The 25010-nt window shown below is 42.8% G+C and overlaps 1 protein-coding gene across 1 annotated transcript in view; it reads left to right on the top strand.

The window, feature by feature from the left end:
* The window catches only part of CHRNA2 (cholinergic receptor nicotinic alpha 2 subunit), a 168586-nt gene extending 152559 nt beyond the window's left edge, over positions 1–16027 (top strand). The window contains 3 exon segments of the mRNA XM_082251468.1: positions 783–858; positions 860–1825; positions 15594–16027. Of these exon segments, the coding sequence (XP_082107594.1) occupies positions 783–858; positions 860–1825; positions 15594–15719 (1168 nt within the window). The 3' untranslated portion in view covers positions 15720–16027.
* Positions 16028–25010: the final 8983 nt, after the last annotated feature.

The following is a 25010-nucleotide window of genomic DNA, read 5'->3' as shown; positions in this document are numbered from 1 at the left end:
ACCCTAGTCAGCTATGGGGAGAAAAAGGCTCAGTGGCTGGACCAGGAAAAAAAAATCATCTATGAATCTATGACAGAGTGGGAACTTCCCCCTTCTCTATGTCCTGTAGGCCGATCTCAGCATAGAGCCCTAGAGAGGCCAGCAGTTCTGCAGGACAAAACTGCAGGACAATTTTGGTGGACACAAAAACTCCTATCAAACATCATCCCCACCTAGGCAATCAATAAGGAAGTGGGAGCAAGCCCTTTATGGAACAGGTACTTGCTACCCCAAAAAAAAAACCCCATAACTTTCCAGATGCATTTATGGGAAGGCCCGGAATATGCACTCTTCAAAAGTAGAGTGAAGGGTCCACTTTTAAGTCCTCTTTTACAGGGGTTGGCAGTAAAAACAGGCAGCTAAGCCCCATTTTTACCATCTATCTAAAGTTTACTATCAGCCAGAAGGCACTCTTTGCATACTGTGGCCACCATGCTTTGCTTCAAATGTAACGTGGCATGTTGAGTTGACAGGTGGACCCGTTGAAAATGGCTACTCTGCAAACAAAACAAAAAAACTTGTTTTTAGATTTTTATTTTGGTTTTTAGAACATTTTGGGTTCACCAGGTAAAGGTTTCATGTCCATATGATTTCTTTCTATATCGTTATAGTATAACTAAGGTCAAAACCTTTTTTTTCCCCTTATCCAAAAAAGTTTTGCCTTTAGTTCTACTAATGAATTGTGTATAGCCTGAGCTACATTTTTGTTTGAACAACTTACGAAACATCTCTTCTTTCTACAGTGCCGATGGAGAGTTCGCCATCACCCACATGACCAAAGCTCACCTGTTCCACAATGGGAAGGTTCAGTGGACCCCACCCCGCCATCTACAAAAGCTCCTGCAGTATCGACGTGACCTTCTTCCCCTTTGACCAACAGAGTTGCAAGATGAAGTTTGGCTCTTGGACGTACGACAAAGCCAACATTGACTTGGAGAGCATGGAACGCAATGTGGACCTGAAGGACTACTGGGAGAGCGGCGAGTGGGCGATTGTCAATGCCGTTGGGACGTACAACTCTAAAAAATATGATTGCTGCACGGAAATTTACCCTGATATCACGTACTACTTCATCATTCGGAGGTTACCCTTATTCTACACCATTAATCTAATCATCCCGTGCCTCTTGATATCTTGCCTTACCGTTCTTGTGTTCTACCTACCATCAGATTGTGGTGAGAAGATCACGTTGTGCATCTCAGTGCTGTTATCTCTAACTGTGTTCCTTTTATTGATTACGGAGATCATCCCGTCAACGTCGTTGGTGATCCCCTTGATTGGGGAGTACCTCCTGTTCACCATGATCTTTGTCACGCTTTCTATAGTCATCACTGTCTTTGTGTTGAACGTCCATCATCGATCTCCAAGTACTCACAAGATGCCTCTTTGGGTTCGTTCTGTTTTTCTGGAGCACATACCGAGATGGCTTTTCATGAGGAGACCGCCGGCTCCAGTAGAGGCAATAATCAGTCAGTACGACACACCAGAGCTTAAACTCAGTACTTCTAAATATTGGATGGAGACAGATGTGGATGAGAAGTGGGGGGAGCCAGAAGTGGAGTTGCAGCCGTGCCACGTCCACCACGTGTCCGCCCACAACCATAGCCTTCAGTATCGATATGACTATAACCATCCAGTGCCTGGGGGACAATGCCAGACCCCTCGGGGTCAGAACAAAATGGAAAACACTGAATCCAATTTCTTGCTCTCCCCAAGTATATTAAAAGCTTTAGAGGGTGTTCACTACATCGCAGATCACCTGAGGGCTGAAGATGCTGACTTTTCTGTAAGTATATCGTGGCTGAATATAAAATGGAAAATGTGTGGCCAAAATAAAATGACTTAAAAGGTAACTCCACTTTCATGGGGAAAAATTGGCAAAAAAAATAATAATCTAACGTACACAATTGCGATACAAGTCATATTGTAATTGAATGGTATTAAAAATGACCTTTCTTTTCATACCAAGAGGTAGTAGTCTACAACAAATTTTGCTAAAATCCCTGCAATGTACAGAGGTCACCCAGAAGGGAGTGTATTTTCTCAGCAAAAGTGGAGATAGTGCCGGTTCACACAAGCGTGGTTTCGAAGTCTTGTGACTTTGAAGCCGACATCCCTGCACAACTTCATTGCAGCTTGTTTACGACTTCTTTAACAGAAGTCAAAGTAGTGCAGGAACCTTTTTCTAAGTCGGAGCATCTTGATCAGAACGGTTCCATTGCTGTTAATGGGGTGCGACAGTGTGACCCGCCCTTATTCTTTAACCGGTTGCCGACTGCGCACAGTATATTTACTGCGGCAGTCAGCCCCCGGCCAGGCAGAGTGACGTAGATCTAAGCCGCTAGCCTGTGACCGGCTTGTGAGCCAATAGCGGGCGAGCGGCTCGTTCACTGAGGAGTCCGCGCGTGTGACCGGCGGACCCGATGTCCGCCGGTCACACTACGATCGTCGGTAGTGCGGGAGAAAGGCGGGCGGCTTATGTAAACAAGCCGCCTGTCATTCTCCCCTGTGTAAAAATAGAGATCAGACGGTTCTACTATGTAGAACCGTTGATCTCTGTTTTTACAATAATACACATGTCCCATCACAGTTAGAAGCACGCCCCTAGGACACACTTAACCCCTCCCTCTCCAATACAGTTAACCCCTTCACTGCCAGTGTCATTTTTACAGTAACAGTGCATATGTATAGCACTGATTACTGTAGTAATGTCACTGGTAGCCCCAAAAATTGTCAAAAATGTCAGTCAAGGGTCCGATCTGTCCGCCGCAATGTCGCAGTCCCGCAAAAAAAAAAAAAATCGCAGATCGCCGCCATTACTCGTTAAAAAAAAAAAACACCAAAAATGACAAAAATCTTTCCCTTTGTTAGTAAACGCGATAACTTTTGCGCAAACCAATCAAAATACGCTTTTTGCGATTTTTTTTTTTACCAAACATATGTAGCATAAAACAAATTGGCCGAAAATATTAAAAAAAATTTTGATTTTTACATTTTTTTTCATATAAAAAAATGTGAAAAATATTGTTATTTTTGAAAAATTTACGCTCTTTTTTTTGTTTATAGCGCATGATCAAAAAATCGTACAGGTGATCAAATACCACCAAAAGAAAGCTCTGTTTGTGGGAAAAAAAGGATGTGAAATTCATTAGGTACAGCGTCGCACGACCGCGCAATTGTCCGTTAAAGTCACGCAGTAAAAAATCGCAAAAAAACCCCTGGTCAGGAAGGGGGTAAAATCTTCCGGGGCTTAAGTGGTTAAAGGGTAAATACATCTATAGCTCTGTTTTAGTAATAGGAGGACCCCAGTCAGCCCCTGGACATTTTTAGTATTGGATACTCCAACAATGGGTTTTGGTTGTTCCAACACACACGTTGTGTGTTCTGGCTCCTCCTGTTACAATTCCAATAATATAAAAAAAATTAAAAATTCCAGCAAGGATGATGAGAACCTTTTATAATGGGCTCCGCAAGTGTGCAGACCATGGACCTCAATGTAAGAATGGTGGAAACCCCCCATACATAGCACAGCAAGTGTACAGATCCAGGAACTCAGCACAGAGATGGTGGGAGACCCCTCATAATGGGCACAGCAGGTGTACAGACCCAGGAACTCAGCATAGGGATGGTAGGAGCTCCTTATAATGAAAACAGCAGGAATGCAGACCCAGGAACTCAGCGAAGGGATGGTGTGAGCCCCATATAATGGGCACAGCAGGTGTACAGACCTGGGATTTCAGTGCAGGGATGGTGGGAACCCCTCATAATGGGCACAGCGGGTGAGCAAACCCAATAACACAGCACATGGATGGTGGGAGCCCCGCATAATGGGTACAGCAGATGTACAGACCCAGGAGCTCAGCACAGAGATGGTGGGAGACCCCTCATAATGGGCACAGCAGGTGTACAGACCCAGGAACTCAGCACAGAGATGGTGGGAGACCCCTTATAATGGGCACAGCAGGCGTACAGACCCAGGAACTCAGCGAAGGGATGGTGTGAGCCCCATATAATGGGCACAGCAGGTGTACAGACCTGGGATTTCAGTGCAGGGATGGTGGGAGCCCCTCATAATGGGCACAGCGGGTGAGCAAACCTAATAACACAGCACATGGATGGTGGGAACCCCTCATAATGGGCACAGCCAGTGTACAGACCTAGGAACTCAGCACAGGGAGGGTGGGAGACCCTCGTAATGGGCACAGCAGGTGTACAGACCCAGGAACTAGGCACAGGGATGGTATGAACTCCTCATAATGGGCACAGCAGGTGTACAGACCCAGGAACTCAACAATAGAGTCCCTAAGAGATAGAAGAGACTGTGGATCTTAAAATATAACCTTTTTTCTTAGATTTTTGTAGAGCAGGAAATAATTAGACCCTCTATCAAGTTTTTATTGTGGTCTGTGTCCTCTCTATTTTCCCTGGTGGCCATTGTCACCAGTTTGGAAAGTGTTGGGAAATCGGATATTATGGTTGTCACTGGAGCAGAAGTTGAGTGAAAATCTTTCAATGGAGATGTCTGTTCTGGGGCTGGAATAGTGGGGAGGAAGGAGGCATGGACTGCCGGAGTACAACAGCTCTTTTATTGACGAGAACTTCCATCAAGAATCTTTTTATTGCAGTTAACTTGGTCTTCTGGCAAGGTCATCAACAAACTAAATGCCAATCTTGTTGGTGCTGGATAGAAGATAATATTTATTTTATAATTGAGATTTTTTAAAGTAATAGAGAAACATAGAGGCTGCTGTTGTAGACTTCCTTCTGAAAATGCTGTTTTCCTGGCTGTTATTCTAACCCTCTGGCCTAATTACAGTATTTCTGACTCACTGGCCCAGATGAGTACACAGATCTGAAAAATCACAGCAAAGTCATTAGTAAAATATAAAGAATTCTAAAAAAAAAAGTAATTAGTCCTTATTGGCATACCTGTTCTAGGTCAGTGACTCAAGGTCAAACAGTTAACATGATAGCCAGGAAACCAGCATTTCCAGAAGGAAAGGTTGGCAATGGAGGCCACCACCATGTTTCTTTCATGGCAGGTTACCTTTAAAGGTCTGTTGTGAAATTCCAATCCCAGAATTGGTATTTTCTTATACGCAGCAGTCAGAAGATAGCCCCCCCCCCATCCCACATCTTTGCCACGCTGTAATTTGTCTCCCTGGGTCGTCGGAGGGTACACACAGCTGTCTCAGGTACATCTGTCAGATTGCTCGCTGTTCCCGGCCTAATCATCGCACCTAGAGGAAATTCTGCATAATTGCCAGAAACATCATGCCACCATCTAATGCAGAACGTGAAATCGCAAACCCTAAATTGCAGAGCTGATGACTTAACCCTTATGCTGCCAGCTCAGCCCTGTCCAAAAGAGAAAACCAAGTTCCAGGCAAACAACCTCATGCGAAGATGAAATACAAATACATTTGCTGTTTCACCTGCTGAAGAATTTGTATTTTTGTCTATCCAGTCTTGACCCCTACTCAGCTCTGCCATACATCTCTACACAGCTCTGCCACAAGGTAGAAGGCCTGATCTTTCTCTGGTGCAATCTCCTATCCCCCCCCACCCCAATGTTGCATGAGAATACATGGTTAACAACTGCCATTACATTTCATCCATAACGTTTTCAGTAGAGTTAAGGTCAGGGGATGATCAGTGGCGTCACCAGGGCCGCTGATAGGGGGGGACCACCAGCCCTCTTGTAGGGGGCCCCGAGCACACAGGGGGGCCCACACAGAGAGGGGGATTAGTGATGGACAACAAATACAGAAATTTTCCTCCAGCACCTGAATCTGATCTGTCCCTCTCCCTGCTATCAGCTTTTATCTGTTGAGAAAGAGACAGTTGTCCCTCACTAATCCCCCTCCCTTGTGTGGGCCCCCTCCCAGCACTTATCTCTGCTCAGGAGTTTATTTGTAACTTTGTTTCTCTCTCTCTGCTTCTCTGATCACTGAGCTCCAACTGCCCAGCCTGTATATTTTTCTCATCTCATCTTCTTTTTTATTTAACATAGTTTTTTTTTTTTTTAGATTTAGCAGGAATTATGCGAGTTAGGTTATATTTGTGTCTGCTAATAGTGATTTTGTTGTAATTTTAGCTAAAAATATCTTTAATTTAATATTTTCTTGGGGGGGGGGTCCCTGCCAGGTAGTCTGTACACAGGTAGGGTGCACACAGTGACCAGGACTGTAAATGATGTAGTCGGTGACGGCGCGCGGATCCATGTGCTGTCACGGATGAGGGCGACAGCATCACGGTCGGGTATGACTTCCTACTTGATGGTGTCATCCCTCTGGCAGGTGTCATCTAGGTGTGGTCCGCACTTCTTGCACCCCTATAGCGACACCACTGGTACCAATGTTGGATGAAAAGACTTGGGTCACAAAATAATTGTTCCAATTCATTCCAATGATATTCAGTAGGGTTAGATGAGAAGATCTGGCTCACAACTGGTGTTCCAATTCATCCTAAAGATGTCCAGTAGCTGAAGGTCCGGTTCTGATGTTGGATAAAAAGGCTTCGCTCACAATTGACATTCCAATTCATCCTAAAAGTGTTCAGTAGGGTTGAGGTCAAGGCTGTCACTTGAGTTCCTCCACATCAAAGCCATTAAACCATGTCTGTACAGAGCATACTTTCTCCACAGGGGCACAGACATGCTGGAACAGAAAAGGGTCTTCACCAAATTGTCAAAGGACAATTGTCTATTTGTACGCTATGGAACACCTGACTTCAATTATTTGAAGGGGTATCCACATACCTTTGGCCATGTAATAGCATGATGGTCAGGTGTGCACACACTTTTGGTCATAGGGTGTACTTATTATGGCAACGTCTATTTTGTCACTACATCGCCCATTGTAATCTAGGTGGCCCCATACCAATTATATACTTTCATGTGACACCACATATACTTGCAACAACTTTGGTGGCTCCTCTGAAAATGAGGATCAGGAATTAAATTTTGATTCAGTCAAACTTTCGAATTCCAGGTGAATTTGCGGTCATAAAAAATTGATGCTGACCCACAATGCTCTGCTCAGCCTGGTTAGAACCTCACTGCAACCAGAAAAGTGTAGGATTTGGATAAGTTACCTCCTCGTTTTAAGAGGGTAGGTGATGTAGTAAACTGTGCTTGAGTTATGTTGATTACAGAGGAGAGGTACACTCTACACTATAGCTAGCTAGGGTACCTTATTTTACATTCTGACAAATAGCATTGGGAGGGTAAAAATTGGCCAGGGGCACCACAAATTGATGGCAAAGCCAACAGGTCTAAAAGCAGAGACAGAAGCCACAGGAAACTTCCATTTTCCGCCCTTAGGTTTGAAAGGGTAAAAAATGGCCAGTCTCATTACAGCATGATGGCAGCACCAACAGGCAAATGCGGAGTCCCCAGGCACTGGCAGATGTCTTTCTAAAACAAAATTAAAGCTACAACCCTATTAGATATGAACGCATAAAAACAAGCCAGTGGCACAACAGATGGTTTGCAATGCCAACAGAGATTCACCACATGGATATGTCTTTCTAAATGAATTATAGCTTTAGCCCTTTAGGTATCTCAATTTGAAGGCATAGTTCTTTAAAATTTGTGGCTCTTATGTATGGGGCCTTTAAAATTCACCAGTGGCCCCAAAGTTGGTGACAATGCCAATTTTGGTGGCAATGCCAATGGTCTTAAGAATGGAGACACAAGCCAAAGGGTGTCTTTCCTAAAAAATAAAAAAAATAGAGTTGCAGCCCTTACTAGGTATGAAAGAATATAAACTGGCCAGAGGCACCCACATGTTGGCAGTGCAAACTGGCCCAAGAGCAGCCATGCAATTCATAAGCAGGTGAATCCAAAAAAATTAGAACTTTAGCCCTTTCTAAATTTTATGGGATTTTCTTGGGGCTTATAGAAGGGAGAAAAGAGGAGGGGTGACAGCATGGGGCTATGTTACAGTAGCTCTGGGCAGCACCAATTATCCTTACATAGGACTACAACTAATGAAACTGTTATGGGCAGTAGAAGGATCCCCACCATTATTAGGAAATCCCATCACTAAAGCTGCCCTTGAAATTTCTGCTGGTTCAATAACGCAGCAAGGCATCCCTTAAACCTTAGTTTTTGTACTTTCTATGTCACATTTGAAGCCAAATGAAATGAACCCCCCAAACCATTTACTTTTTGGCATTGACAAAGGTTCCCCACCAGTGTTCCCAGCTTCCCTCTGCCACTTAGGTGACAACAGGTTGCCTAGTAGTCCTCCAGAAGGCCCTGGCCTGACCATTAACATTATTTTACATCCTATGGACTTCATTGCAGTTGGATTGAAAATTCAGATTTGGTGAATTCATTTATGAATTCTCTGAATTTGGAAAAAAAATTTACTTGGATTGATTCTCTAATTTTGAAGATGTTTTTCGTAGCTTACCAAATACGTTCTTGAATTCCTAGTGTCAGGAAAATACCACAACATTTACATCCACACCTTAAGATACCTTAATCCAGTCACTATGGAATGCATAGATGTTTATTTTCTAAGAAAAATGGGATGTGTAAAAGTTGAGGAACCTCTCTGTTCTAGGTACATAATTCCATTGTTGGTATCAAGAAATCTGCATAGGTTAAAAGCCCGAAATTACATGGGTAAAGGTGTGGATTATTGTCTTGTCAAATAGTGTTGAGGACCCCACCCCTATTCAGGGATGGTTGATGGATTTTGACGTAGAGGACCCTTTATGCCTATTGTAAACCAGTTGCCCCCCCTTTTCCTAAATGTGCACCTTCATTGTCCTCTAAAGTTTGTCCATTTCCTTAAGGTTTAGGATGACTTCTAATTTTTCACGTGTAGAATTTGCCCTTCTGTATGGGCCATTTGTTGGTTGAGATGTCATTTTGTCTCCCCAATGTACAGCTCTTTGCATTTCTCACTAAACTGCACTGCATAAACAAAGTGACTTTGCTTGTGTTTGGGTGTTTAGGATTTACAAGCTTCTGTCTCAGTGCATTGCTGGGTATCTCCTTGATACTCTAGGACAGCCTTTTTCTTCAAGGGTGCTTTGGAAAAATGCCTAGAAATTGTCAGCAAGCCAGCTAGTAAATCAAGTTTGCCTATTTGTTACACAAAGTCCCAGTTTTTTTTATTTTGCAGAATGGGCACTGTGTGGGCCAGGCACTGCCATTCTAACAACCGATGATGTCAGGAGGACATTAGGCACCTGCATAGCATCCTTGTTTGAACCTCCCCTGTCCCCCTCTATCAGTATTGGGGGTCACGTTAGCTGAGTGAGGGAGAGAAACTGGAGAAGAGAAACACTAGAATACTAGTTGATACCAATGTGCAAATAAATGTGAGGTAATTAATCACATTTACCTTGGGTGGCCCATGTGTATGGATGCTGCTGCAATATGTAAAACTATTATTTTAGTTTTTTTACCTTTTAGAATGGTGTGCCTCGAGATAATTTTAAAGGGTGCCTTGCTTGAAAAAAGGTTGAGAAGCACTGTTCTAGGACAACAAAATACAACTAGAGTTCCTCCAGAGGTTGCTAGGGGTTCATTTAGCTGTGGCTCATTGACCGCTCATTTGATGGTTTCTTTATAGTTCCAGGTCCTATGCTGCCAAACCAGCAGAATGCCAATAATGATTTTTTTTAGCTGTCTGCAAAGGCGGCATTCTGCCCACCAATGTAAGGAGTATTCTTCCCACTGACCAACAATTTAAGGAGCATTGTTGCCTCTGACCACCAACATAAGGACCATTCTTATTGACTACCAATATAAGGGACATTCTCACACTGACCAGCAATGTAAGGGACATTCTTTCCACTGACAACCAATATAAAGAGCATTGTTTCTGTTGACCACCAATGTAAGGATCATTCTTCTTATTAACTACCAATATAAGGGACATTCTTTCCACAGACCAACAATGTAAGGGACATTCTTCCCACTGACCACCAATGTAAGGGACATTTCTCCTACTGACCACCGATATAAGGACCATTGTTCCCACTGATCAACAACGTAAGGGACCATTCTTCCCATTTACCACCAATGCAAGGAGCATTCTTCCCACTGACCAACAGTGTAAAAACATTCTTTCCACTGACCACTAGAGATGGCCTTGCGGTTCGCCCGGCGGTCGGTTCGCGGCGAATTTTGCTTGTTCGCAAATTCGCAAAAAGTCGGACTTTTGCCGATGTTTGCGAATATGTCCGCGCCGCCATTTTCTTTTTCATTAAGAAGAACTTTGACCCATGACACAGCTGTCAGGTGGAACGGGACAGCCAATTGAAACATTCCAGCACCTGGACAGTCCCCCTACCCTATAAATAGACCCGATCTGGCGGCCATTTCACATTCCGCTTTCTGCCAGTGTAGGGAGAGGTCTGCTGTGCTCATCAGGGAGAGTTTGCTAGACACATGTAGCACTGTGAAGATCCACAAAAGTCCTTTTCAGGGCTTGTATTTCGGTATAGGTCTAGTATCTTTTGAGCTTAGGGAGAGGTATCCTGTGGTTGCTGTAGGGGCAGTTAGAGATCGGCTGCAGTCACACACAAATCGCTTTGTCAATGTCCACAAAAGTCATTTAAAATGCTCCAATGTCGTTTTAGGGTCTATTACAGTCTCTTTACTATAGGGGCAGGTATCCAGTGGTTGCTGTAGGGGCAGTTAGAGATCGGCTGCAGTCCCACACAAATCGCTTTGTCAATGTCCACAAAAGTAATTTAAAATGCTCCAATGTCGTTTTAGGGTCTATTACAGTCTCTTTACTATAGGGGCAGGTATCCTGTGGTTGTCACAGATGTGTGAATGGACCCTATATGTAATAGACAATGTATTTACCGGCTGCTGTCAGTTCTGGCTGATTTATGAAAAAAAATATATATATTTTTTTTTCTGTAAAAAAAAAAAAAAAATGTAGGCAACTTTTTCAATTGCAATCCTTCTGTTATGACATTGTCCATGCGCTGGGAGTATTTGTACACAGCTAGTACGTCTTTTGTGGCTGCAAATATGACCTAAAGGTTTTCAAAGGTCGCCTCCCATTAAAGTCAATGTGGCCCGCCGCGAACTCGCGGTTCGTGGACTTTTGAGAAAGTTTGCGGCTGGCATTCGCAAACCGCCCCGGCCGATGTTCGTCCATCACTACTGACCACCAATGTAAGGGTCATTCTTATTACAATGGACTTACATTGATTATATTGTTATTACAATTCATGCTGGCTGCTTGGTGATTTATCTACATTTAGCATAGCGCAGATTGTTTCCTTATCATTTTTCTTATTGACTACCCTGAGATGGAGAAGCCTGCGCTGTCACTATCCGTGGTCCGCGCTGCAGAGCGGCCATGATTTTTACTACACTCGCCTTTCAAATCCAGCTTAAATGTAAGTGTTCTACCTTCCTACCAAGGAAGGAGCACATCTCTCCACAGCAATAGGAGTTAGAGCAGGATTTCACAAGGGAGCATATTGCCTGAAAATCTGGAGATCAATATCACTCCCCAATCTGACCTGTGATATACTTACCTCTGGTAAGAATCTCTGTATACCTTACACCGGGTGGAAGAGTGGAAGGTTGGGAAGTTTTTCTGCTATATCACATTGGCTGTTGTTATCCACAAAGTGCATGACATCTTTTAGGTGGTAAGGGTATCACCTCTTCATCTTCAACACGTTGGTGCCAAGAGGGATTTTGTGTTTGCACATCCTACCTTTATTCACTACTCACCTTTAAGAAGATCTCAGCTCTTTTCTGTTGATGGACTTTTTGGGACCCATTTATTTATTTGCTTTATATCACATATATGTTTGCATTGTTATATTGTTATATATTGTGAATATTCTTTGCATTTTTCACAATTACCATATAAGGGAACACATGTATTCTTCATTTCATTTAGTGTTTTCCTTTGGTAATCATACACTGATCACATCTAGCGCACCCATTTAACCTAGGTAGAGTGAAATGTGTAAATGTGATAGAGTTTCGGTTGCTGCCAGAAACTCTTTTAATTTGTTTGCACACCTTATTTTTCGATCAAAGGGAAATAAAAGACAGGGCATTATTTTTTCCCACGAATATCAGGACCTTTTTTACTTCCAATGGCCACAGTCTGGCCCTCCTAAGATCTGAAGGATAGTAAACTGGCTCTTTGTTTAGAAAGTTTAGAGACCCCTAGCCTATATGGTTAAACTGGTAGGGATATGTCCTATGGCAAAAACATAAAGTCCAAATGAGGTTAAAGGTGATGAGAATTCTAGGAAGTCTCAGATAACACCTGCTAGTAGGAAAGCATGTCTGCATTATTCTACACTAGCTCAGGGAGATGTACATGGAGCAAACCAGTCTTTTGGGTGAGATTTAGAGGCAATGAATAAGCACATTTCAATTGAGGGTAAGTGCACATCTCAACCCTGGCACAGAATATGTGACTCAAAGCCAAGTTTTCAGTGAAATCCTCTTTAAAGCAGCTTTTAAACTGATGAAAACAGTACAATAAAATCAATTGTTCGCCTTGCTGCTGTGATGAATGGATTCCCCACCTTCAGTGCTTAGTGTTCTACATTGCCTAGAAGCAACACTTACCCAGCAGCATACAGTATCCCATAAAGCGCACCGGAGGTCATCATCACCTTTCACCTTCCTCCTGGGTGTGCCTGGTTGTTCGGGAGGTGGCCTTTTCGTTGTGTACCTTCCCATGGGGCACATTCCCTTTTAGCTTTAAGTAGGTAGAATTCTTATCATTATGTCTGTACTGTTGTACTGAGGACGCACGGGGGCCACATTAGCTGAGCAAATTGGGTCCCTAAATCCTGCTGCAGTGAGTGTAATCTGCCTATGATTTACCCCTCCTCTGGTGCTTGGGTGTCCTGGGAATGGGTGGGGGTGAATGTACAGGGTTGTCCATGGCAGAATGTCTACGTTTTTACCTGGATATCCACTGGCACTTTGTTTTCCCAAAAACGGTTAGATATGGCAACTTCACCTTTGTTCATGATGGCCCCAGAAACCATCTAGACTAGGGGTCTCCAAATTGGGGCCTGGCCCATTACAAGATTTTATCAGGTCTGTGGCATATCTTCAATGTACATATAAGGATAGCATGAATCAGGGAAATAGCACTGTATGACCACAAGATGGAGCTAACAATCATAATAAATAAGTATTTATATCAACTTCCCCATCTAGTGGTCATAATAAGGTAGTTTCCTGATTTAAGATATTTTTATGAATTAAAAACAGCCAACCTGGGGAAAAATAGCCTAGTAACATTCGATTTTGCTGGCATTTTTATAAATACACCCCAGGGTGTCTTAATTAGGCATATCTAAATGGTTCCTATCTTGGAACTGTCAGAATATTTATACTGCTCTGAATATAACAGTGTCTATTTATGTCAATAAGCAAAGATCTGTAATGTAGGAGAATCTCAACTTATTTCCACAAATCAATATGTAGCGAATTCTTTTTAATTGATTAATTTCTTTTTAAAAGCATATACCAATCTTAGTGAAAAAAGTCTACAGTAAGGAATATATAAGAATATTTATTCACAAGACATGTATTCACAATAAATGATCAAACTGGAACTGACACAAAAAGATAACTTTACACAAAATACAAACTTAAAACGATAAATGCAATGTGATATTTAGCTCAATAATGAAAGTACAAATGAAGCAAGATTTTCTCCTTTTCTCCAGGTATAGCATAAACCATAGGTAAGTGTCTATATAATCAGACCACAATTGTCTGGGAATTGCGCAGCCGACAGTCACTCCACTGCAGATGGAGCGAGAATAAGCTATGCAAAACGGGAGACTAAATTGCAAATAATGCACTAAATCTGATATTAATAAAAATGTATAAAAACAAAAATCAGCTTTTTAGAGAAAAATCTACCATGGTTTATACGGCTGGGATTGTAATCGCATTACCCTTAAATATGCAGTATAAATCATATAAGGAAGGAAATAAACAATATTGAATAAAATCAAATAAACCACAAGGTATATTTACCACACTTAAGATGGCTGCTAGCTTCAAATGGTCGTTACCAGAGTCTTTAAGATGGATGCCTTCTTAAAATGGTGGCCAGTTAGGGAGAAGTTTTGTTTGGTGTCCCTCAAAGTTTCAGATAAATGATGGAGCAAGATGGAGTATGTGTAGATGAGTATATAGATGGATGTGAGTAGTGTGTGTGTTGTAGGTGTAATGTGTGTTGTCAGTAGTGTAATGATGTCTCTCACATCTGGGTTCTCCTTTTTATATGGTATTGAACAAAGGCCTATTAAAATTACCATAAGTTAAACCCAAAGGGAGGAACATTATCCCCATTGGTTGGGACATTTTATACATTAACTGGTGATGTCATTGGCAACACCTCTTTACTAATTATCAAATATTTTGGATGTTAAAACAAAATGATAATTTCTTTATATTTAAGAGTAATCATAAAAAACCACAAAAAACTTTGTCCATACTCTCAGTACATACATAAATGTCCATCTATATCTCCATCACTCATCTTAGCAATTATTGGTTCTGGTAATGCCATTTCAATAATATTACATATTTAATACAATATATATATTTATATTGGAAAATACTGAGTTACCCCAAGACTGCATTTAGTAGCATCTCCAAAGGGGGCAGTATTGTACTGTTCATTAGATTCAGCATATAAAATAATTAGACCACTATTATTATCTGATGACCTGTTTGACCCATGGCTAGTGAAAGTCCATTAATTATTTGAATTCTGTCAAACACTTCAGACATTTCGTCTAGATTGGAAGATCTATATGGCCATAAAAACTTAAACACAAACTTACATAAAATGAGGTAATTAGTTTAGCTTTGTCTAAGTAAGATTACTATGTGCAAGAATATAAAACCAAAATGTGATATAACATTCCTAAATATATATGTATAATTATTACTCATATTTTCTTACACCCAATATAATATATCTTTAAAACTTATGTAGTTTAAATGTCTGATAGAGTACACTGGGCTGTTGTCCATTGTTAAAATACTTACAGACAGACTGGCACTACCATTATGTCTTATGTGATGAGATCTCCATGTACCACTTATTTACGATTTAAAAGAAATACAAAGATCTCTGTTGAAATTCTAGACTCTCTTGTAAGAGACATTTTGCAAAAGAACATATATGAACTTTCATTCACCTTCAAACAAGATGGAAGCTGTGCTGTTCAAAATCTATATAAGACTGAATATACATGTCTTATTAAATACTTCCATTTTTTGTTTCTATTATTTAATTCCCCAATAATCCTGACAGAACAAGCATGAGAACCTAACTAGCTACATAACCATTTCGGGTCAGCAACTTGTACTAGGAATTTAGACCAAGTTCATGGTGACAAGCCTCAGAACCTTCACCTTTAAAATCAATAAATTCATGGAAGTGCCCAAAATGATGCTGTGACACGTTCTCTTTAAGCTTATACAATTTTTGAAATTGTATCTATTTTTTTTAAAAAGATTTCTTTTCATTTACATCTATCTCTTTTTTTTTTTTTCCTAGGTGAAAGAAGACTGGAAGTACGTGGCGATGGTCATAGACCGGATATTCCTGTGGATGTTCATCATCGTCTGTTTGTTAGGAACAGTGGGATTATTTCTGCCCCCCTTCTTGGCTGGGATGATCTAGGATTCTATCACAATTGCTCGGCCCATCTTCTAGTGAAGGTTCGCTCATTTCCTGCCTGTAGCAAGAGCTGATGTCCGGGAGAATGATGCAGCTCACATCTCAGGCTCTTTGGGCTCAGCGGCTTTGAAAAGCATGCACCACTGACTCCGCCCCTGAGGAACAATGGGATGGTCACCCCCCAAGGCAGTTTTGCTCATGAATAAAAAAAATGAATGAGATTAGTTAATCTGGCTCCTCCATTTTTCAAATTGCTTTGTGAAGTTTTAGCTGCAATGGAAAAAACAATGAGGAGCATATCGGTGTATTTGGGTGGGCTTGGGGGACCAATGTGCCTTGGCTTTAACTACAACATAACTGTCAGTGTGAGATCTGTTAGCCAGAATGTTTGGGACCTGACGGTTTTAGGGCAAGGAATCTTTTTGCAACTTAGTAAAGAATATTAAACTTAATATCTGGCCTCAAAATGTCTTTAGCAGTGCTGACTGGTGGAGTGAATGCTTAATAGACCTGTCTGTGCTCATCATATCGGTACTGAGCTGGCTCTTCAATTTATTATCTCCAATCATTTGGATGTGGAAATTTCCAAGAAGGAACCGATACCTGTCCATGACCATAATGAACAACAACATTTACAAACATTATTTTATCTGAAATGTGATTTACACATTTAGAATTAATTATGCTTCACCATAGTCCCAGTTCCAGCAGAATCCCCCTGCATTGCAAACTCTGAAAGTGAGAAAAATTTTAATGAGACTAGTGGTATGCAACTCTCCTTAGTGGTACTCCACTCCCTCTAGTGGTACACAACTCTCCTTAGTCGCACTCAATTCCTTCTAGTGGTACGCAACTCTCTTTACTGGTACTCAACTTCCCCTAGTCGTATGCAACTCTCCTTAGTGGTACTCAACTCCCTCTAGTGGTATACAACTCTGCAACTCTCCCTAGTGGTACCCAACTCCTTCTAGTGGTATGAAACTCCCCCTACTGGTACACAACTCTCCCTAGTGGTACTAAACTCCCCTAGTAGTACATAAATTTCCCTAACAGTACACAGCTCCCCCTAGTGGTACACAAATCTCCCTAGTAATTCGCAACTCCCCCTAGTGGTACACAAATCTCCCTAGTAGTGCACAACTCCCTATAGTGGTATTCAACTCCCCTAGTGATACACAAATCTCCCTAGTAGTATGCAACTCCCCCTAGTGGTACACAAATCTCCCTAGCAGTACGCAACTCCCCCTAATGGTACGCAACTCTTCCTAGTAGTACGCAACTCTCCCTAGTAGTACACAACTCTCCCTAGTAGTACGCAACTCCCCCTAGTGGTACGCAACTCTCCCTAGTAGTACGGAACTCTCCCTAGTGGTACACAAATCTCCTTAATAGTACACAAATCCCTCTAGTGGTATTCAACTCCCCTAGTAGTACACAAATCTCCCTAGTGGTACACAAATCTCCCTAGTAGTATGCAACTCCCCCTAGTGGTACACAAATCTTCCTAGTAGTATGCATCTCCCCCTAGTGGTACACAAATCTCCCTAGCAGTACGCAACTCCCCCTAGTGGTACACAAATCTCCCTAGTAATTCGCAACTCCCCCTAGTGGTGCACAAATCTCCCTAGTAGTGCACAACTCCCTCTAGTGGTATTCAACTCCCCTAGTAGTACACAAATCTCCCTAGTAGTACGCAACTCCCCCTAGTGGTACACAAATCTCTCTAGTAGTATGCAACTCCCCCTAGTGGTACGCAACTCTCCCTAGTAGTATGCAACTCTCCCTAGTAGTACACAAATCTCCCTAGTAGTATGCAACTCCCCCTAGTGGTACACAAATCTCCCTAGTAGTGCGCAACTCTCCCTAGTGCACATGTGTCAAACACAAGGCCCGCAAGCTGAATCCCACCCTCCAGGTCATTTCATGTTGCCCTCACACCTCTTCTGCAATTGCCTTGTCTCCACTCTCACTTTGTCTCAGCAGTCGGCAGCAGAGAGGAGGACCGAAATCTTCCTACAGATCCTGTGCCTCTCTGTGCAGCCACAGCACCCCTTCCTCTCCTCCTCCCCTTGTCTCAGCATTCAGCTGACTTCAGCCCTCCTCCGGTCCTCCTCCAGACCTTGCACTTTTAATGCAGCTATGGAGAAGCTTGTCTCTGCCACCAGCTCATTTCTGCAGTCGGCAGCAGAGAGATAAGGACAGGCCTCCTCCTACAGATCCTGCCCCTCTCTTTGCAGCCACAGCACCCCTTCCTCTCTACCTCCCTTGTTCTCAGCATTCAGCAGATTTGGACAGCTGACTCCAGCTAGGGTTGCCAACTTTTCTTCAAGCCAAACCTAAACACTAGCATTTTTTTTTTTTTTTTTTTGGTAGTATACACTATAGGATAATAAAATATCTCGGACACCTTTGGGTGCCCCAAAGAAAAGTGGTAACTATTCGGTGAACAGTGGGTGTGTCCAAACTGCTTCTGCTGACATCATCATCCCACCCCCCAGTGATGCTGAACCTGCCCACAAACAGACGCCCGCAGCTTCCAGGCAGCAACAGATTTGTGTGTGCCTATCTTGATTACTTGGGGAGCCACAGCCCAGTCTGAATAATGTGTCCGGGTTTCAGGCAGACTGTAACCCGGATATATGATTTAAACCCGGACTGTCTGGGTGAGTACTAGACAGGTGGCAACCCTAACTCCATCATTTCTCTGGTCCTACAATAGACCCTGCACTTTCTGCTCCCCAGTTCTACCTCCGGCTTCTTCCCAGCAGCACATTGTATGGGAGGGGGGCTGCACTGTGAAGTAAGGGAGGGTGGGGGACTCTTAACTTCTGATGGTGGGGGGGCTCTCGACCTTTGATGTAAGGGGGTGGTGGGGTGCTCTGGACATCTAGTCTTAGATACAACTTGCCCTTTGAACATCAACCCTAATGCTGATGCGGCCTACAATGAAATCGAGTTTGACACCCTTACTCTAGTTGTACCCAATCCCCCTTGTGGCACACAAGTTGCTCTTGTTACATAGTTTCTTCTATTGTTTAATTTTCTGTTCCTCTCATTGGAACCTCACATTTTTTGGAATGTAGAGGAATTTCAAAGAGTAACCGGTTTATTAACCCAATTTTGCAGAAATATGTTTATTTAGCAGTAGCTGGTCACATTCATTTGGACTTGTTCTGTAATGTTGAAGATGTGTCATGGCTTGTCCAAGTCACTTCTTCAGTTCTAATGAGTAATATGAACATACCCTATTAGATAATGGAACTAGAACATGGTGGTTCCACAACTTTCCCATCTCCTATCCTATTCTTGAACAATTAACATCTGCCTTGACACATTCCTTGGAACGGTCACCAAGCAAAATATAGCGTAGCGCAGGGTCTACTAAGTTACGGCCTGTGAGCCATATCTGGCCAGGTGCAGTATTTTTCCTGGCTCATAGTTAGGGTCAGTGGCTTATCATCAATATGCACAGACTAAGGATTCAGGTCAGCAGAATCCTCTACTCCCCTCCTAGCGTGCCCATCAATCCGGCAGTTTCCAACACACGTTCCCTCCCACTGTAATGTTATCCCTGTCATTGGTTGGACTGCAGGTGCCCTGGCGACTGATGTGCTTGCCCCAGCATTCATTTGAAGATGGAACTTTCTCCGTCCAGACCTGCTCTGCCCACTGGCTCCGGACGTGCTACAACCATGCTGTAAGCCTTACAGTGTTAAGAGGACACTGATTTTATGTGAGAACACTGATGGGGACCCTGATTTAAAGGGGGTATAAGACATGGACTGGATGTGGCCCATAGTTTGGAGACCCCTGACTTGAAGGTGGTGATGCTACTATATTGACCAGTCAGCAGAATGGAGGTGAGTCAGTAAGTGAGCTGTATTTATAACCTGCATTGGAATGAGTGAGGTGACTAATTTGGCTGTACTGCCTGTCTGGGGTACCTGGATCACAACCAGGGCCATGGATAAGGATGTACCACCACTCCTCCTGTATAAGGCAGGGCTCAGGCCAGCAAGGGGGCCCAGGCAGCTGGATGAATCGGATGTGAGTAGGGAGGGTAATTGGCACAGCAGGGGGGGGCAATTACTGGAACAAGTCTCCTGGTTCCCCCCCCTCCCTGCTACACCCATTACCCTCCCTGTGCACCATACATTTCCCCCTGCTGCCCAGGCCACCCTGTGTGCCGCCACCCCCGCAGTGCACTGGCTTCCCTTCTCTCCTTCCCATGGGCAGCTGTGAGCACACAATAGAATCCATATGTCATATTTACCAGTCCCTTCCTTTCCTGAATGAACACAATGAGTGATCAGTACTGATCACTCACTGTAATCATTCATAACTGAAGCATAGAAAACTGTAGGTTTTTCTGAGGGAGAAGCAGTCAGGTTGGCTGTATGGGGTCCCATGGTTTCTAACAGCAGCCCTGATCACAAGACTGACTTATTAGAACTACCAATTTTTGGGCAGTAAGCAGGTAGGCTTTAGAGCTGTTACAAGAATAGGTGATCCCATTGAAACTGGTTTACTTTGTATTTCCATCACTTTCTAAATCTTTCCAGGGGAAACAAAGACTGCAATGAAAACCTCACAGGGCTTTCAAATCCTCCTGACTATATCCAATTAAAAAAAAAAAAACATTTTGGATATCTTTGAAATATGGAATTAAGAGAAGACACAGCTCAGTGCTATGATTAAAGTAGACTTACACTTTGATCCAATCGTCTACCCATTTCTGACTTATCATGCCCTTTTCTGCACTGTGTCTCTGTGTGGAGGCAGCCATCTTGGTAGAGGCAGGGCTTTGCTTACTCATGTTAGAGCTGGCCCCCTAAAGACTGGAGATCTGATGAATGGTAGGGTAATGATAGAGGTGGAAGAAGCACAGATCCACAGAATGGATGAATCAGAAGCAGGGAGATCCTTGCACTACAGGTCTCCAGGTACAGCTACCCCTCCAGCAAGGAGAACAGTGATCAGCACGGCAGGTATATCACCAAATCTCACTCTAAATCTGGTGAGAGCAGTCAGAGGCAGAAATGCCTTGGATGATCTCACGCTGCAGATATGCGACCACAGAACAGGAGTTCCTAGGCACAGCAAGTCTTGCTTACAATGTCATGGACCACCTTGCTTCAATGTTGCAGGAACATGTTCCCTGAGAAAGAAGGTGATTAGATATGTTTTCTTCTGTCAAATGAGGTCAGTGAGGGCAGCGAGTGAGATCATGTCCAGAGATGGGGAAGAGAGGGAGATCCCAGCTGTTAATACTGTATATTGAAAAAGTTGAACTTCACCTAAAGAGAAAATAGGACAAGACTGAATACTGGCCAGTATTTCAATCTGCATACAGATCCCACCACAATCAAACTTACACGGTAGATGAGAACCAAACTGATGGCTGAGAAAAAACACTTACTTCTGGCATTTTGTACATCAAGCTTCAGAGCGGCATCAAGTAGGGGGGCTTGGGGGTGGCTGGGAATTTCTCTCTTGCACCACAAGTAGAGGTTCCCAGACCACCAGATCAAAGGCACTGATGTATTGCCTGCATGAGAAACTGAATCTACGAACAGGTAGGTTGTACTCGCAATGTTCGGATTTCAAGCTTGTCAGGTGTACACTAGAGATGAGCCAATAGTTCTGTTTGAACACTCAACCTTTTGCTTGTTTGGCCCCCTGTGTACCAGAGGCTGAAGATCTTATAAAGAAGCAGTGTTTCTACCACTTCTATATAGGATAGCTTCCCGCTGTCAATGATTGCTAAGTAAGGTGTGGGTTCCGGCACCCGCCGCTTCCCTAGCAACTGCTGATTTCAATGGCACCATTGACATGCATCGTTGAGAATCCCCAGCCATGTAAGTATTGGAACAAGGATAGTGGTAAAGTCACTGCCCAAATTTGTCCACTGTGTGTTTGGTCCATCAGGTTTTTTTCTTTCGGCGAGTCAGTGGACATTGTGATCGACAATAAATTTACGATGTAGGACATTTTTTGGGGTATTTTTTTCTTTTGTAATAATGGACTTGTAAAACGTTTTGTGTGTTTTTTTTTTTTAGGTTACATTTTTTTTGTATCTTTATTTCTAGGTTACATTTTTTTTGTGAATGAGTAGGAGTGCTACGTACCCCTTATTCATTCACATAGGGGGAAGCAGTATCTTTAGTTTTAAAGAGGATTTCTAGATTCTGATAAGCCCTCCACCTTCAGACCCCACAACCAATGTGTCAGGGTTGTCAGGAAGAGGCCCATGTAATTATCAGGCGCAAGCACCCCCCCCCCCCCTCCTACTGCCATCAGCATGTTAGGGGGATATGGCCTATCATGGTTAAGGAGGGAGGGGAAGTTCATCTTTACTCCCCCACTTCCCCTTCATGGCCAGGCAAGGCTGTATGCCAGGATTAAGGATTTGGTATAGATATTTAGGGGGACTCCACACATGTATTTTGTTTGCATGGAGTACCCCCCTAAATCTATACTAGACTAAAAGGGTATGCATTTTAGGGGGGGGGTCCTTTTTGCCTACAGAAAAAGTGAAATTTATTTAGTTAAAATTGCCAGAAAATTACATTTCTAAAGAAGCCAGCAGGAAAATAAAATTTGCAGGAAATGTAAAATATTTTTTTCTTTTGTAAATGTTAGTGCCACCATCAGTACATGGCAGAAATGTGTTAGATCGGGGCACGCTCCAGGCATGTTATTTAGAGGAATTGGGCATGTTTAATGCTTCGCTTTAACCACTTGCCCACCGCTCACATTGAGCGTACTGCGGCAAAGTGGCACGATCCCGTCCAGTGACGTAGACCTACGTCGCTGGACTCCTCCCCCTGTAGGCGGCGCTCGCGCGCCGCCAGAGGCGCGCTCCTGCTGTTTTCATTCACAGCGGGAGTCGGGCCAGGGAAGGAGCAGCGGCGATCGCCGCTGCTCTGCCCCGATCGTCGGGGAATCGAGTGAGGAGATCCGCCCGCCTGTGTAAACAGAGCGGGCGGATCTCCATAGTGACAGGGACTGACAGATCAGAGTGTTCAGCATAGCTGGACATCCGATCTGTCCCTGTCTCACACAGTCACCCCCCCCCACACACGTCAGTAAGCACCAGGCATACATTAACCCCTCCCTCTCCAATAAAATTAACCCCTTCACTGCCAGTGTCATTTTTACAGTAACAGTGCATATATATAGCACTGATTACTGCAGTAATGTCACTGGTACCCCCAAAAGTGTCAAAAATGTCAGTCAAGGGTCCGATCTGTCCGCCGCAATGTCGCAGTCCCGCAAAAAAAATCGCAGATCACCGCCATTACGCGTTAAAAAAAAAAAAAACACTAAAAATGACAGAAATCTTTCCCTTTGTTAGTAAACGCAATAACTTTTGCGCAAACCAATCAAAATACGCTTATTGCGATTTTTTTTACCAAACATGGGTAGCAGAAAACAAATTGGCCAAAAATTTTAAAAAAAATTAGATTTTTACATTTTTTTGGGGGGGAATTTCATATAAAAAAATGTTAAAAATATTGTTATTTTTTCAAAATAAACGCTCTTTTTTTGTTTATAGCTCAAAAAGTAAAAATCGCACAGGTGATCAAATACCACCAAAAGAAAGCTCTGTTTGTGGGAAAAAAAGGACGTAAATTTCGTTTGGGTACGGCGTCGCACGACCGCGCAATTGTCAGTTAAATTCGCACAGCGCCGAATCGCAAAAAGTGGCCTGGACGGAAGACAGCAAAATCCTCCGGTGGTAAAGTGGTTAAACTCCTTGCCGAATGGAATATAAAAAAATAATTGTTTACATTGCTGCTAGTCCCCTAGTGCAATACCCCATATGCTATTTTTGACACCCCCTTTACTATTAGCCAGAAAATTGCAATTTTTTACTTAACAGTTTTGACTACCGTTGATTTAAGTCCACACACACCTACACAGGTTGAACTGGATGGACTATTGTCTTTATTCAACCTCACCTACTATATGATTACTATGGGGTTTGGGTTCAGCACACAAACTCATTAGGAACAATGAAGTTCAGTAAACATTGTATTTTCGTGTATGGATAGATCTTATGGATCATAATGAACAGCGATTGGAAGTGATAAAAAATAGAACAGAATGCTATTTCTTAAATAAAACATGTCCTTGCACTAACCACAATGTAACAAACAAAATTTCTTGAGCACATCTTAAATGTTGTTTGTTTTTTGTTTTTTTTTTTACCTCCAGCTTTCATGAAGAATTTTTGGTATCCATTGCATATGCAACAGACAGTTGCTTTGGATTGCCCAATGGTTTTCTGTTCTATGCTGTACAGAGGACAATGCACAGTATATTGTCTATTTCTTTTTTATCAGAGTAAACACTGCCATCTAATGGTCATTTTACATTTCTCTAACAAAATGGATAGGAATATGTACAGTATATATTGTAATCAGTATTCAGTTATAACATGATCAACCAGAGATATCCTGCTAAGGATATCATAATTAGGCTGCTGATGTCAGATAATAAATACAGTCCAATGATTGTCAGGATGCCCCATTTCGGATAGCTGATACAAAAAAATGACAAAACACAGATTGGGATTTTTAGGGCACCAAAACTTAAATGTTACAAATTCTTTACTCTTTTATTTAAACATGACTAAATTAACTTCTCTTTGAGGCTGATAAATCTATATGGCCAATATATTCTAACACATCAGAACCACCCCACATACATATGTTACATAATAATTGTTAAAATAGCCAAGTTTTGATACATGTTGAATTCCAACATGTTTAGAATTTTAAAATGGAAAGGGAGAGAGGCCAAAAGAGGGGAGAAAGATGGGAGAGAAGGACAAAGGAAGGGAGGGAGACAGGAAAGGGAAGGAAGGAAGGGGAGAGAGGCAGGAAGGGAGGAAGAGCGGAGTAAGATGGGAGAGAAGGACAAAGGAAGGGAGGGAGACAGGAAAGGGAAGGAAGGGGAGAGAGGCAGGAAGGGAGGAAGAGCGGAGAAAGATGGGAGAGAAGGAAAAAGGAAGGGAGGGAGACAGGAAAGGGAAGGAAGGAAGGAAGGGGAGAGAGGCAGGAAGGGAGGAAGAGCGGAGAAAGATGGGAGAGAAGGACAAAGGAAGGGAGGGAGACAGGAAAGGGAAGGAAGGAAGGGGACAGAGGCAGGAAGGGAGGAAGAGGGGAGAAAGATGGGAGAGAAGGACAAAGGAAGGGAGGGAGACCGGAAAGGGAAGGAAGGAAGGAAGGAAGGAAGGAAGGAAGGAAGGAAGGAAGGAAGGAAGGAAGGAAGGAAGGAAGGAAGGAA

Source organism: Pelophylax lessonae (genome assembly GCF_965119305.1).
Source record: "Pelophylax lessonae genome assembly, chromosome: 3".
Classification (NCBI taxonomy): domain Eukaryota; kingdom Metazoa; phylum Chordata; class Amphibia; order Anura; family Ranidae; genus Pelophylax; species Pelophylax lessonae.
This window is presented reverse-complemented; position numbering and strand designations above follow the sequence as displayed.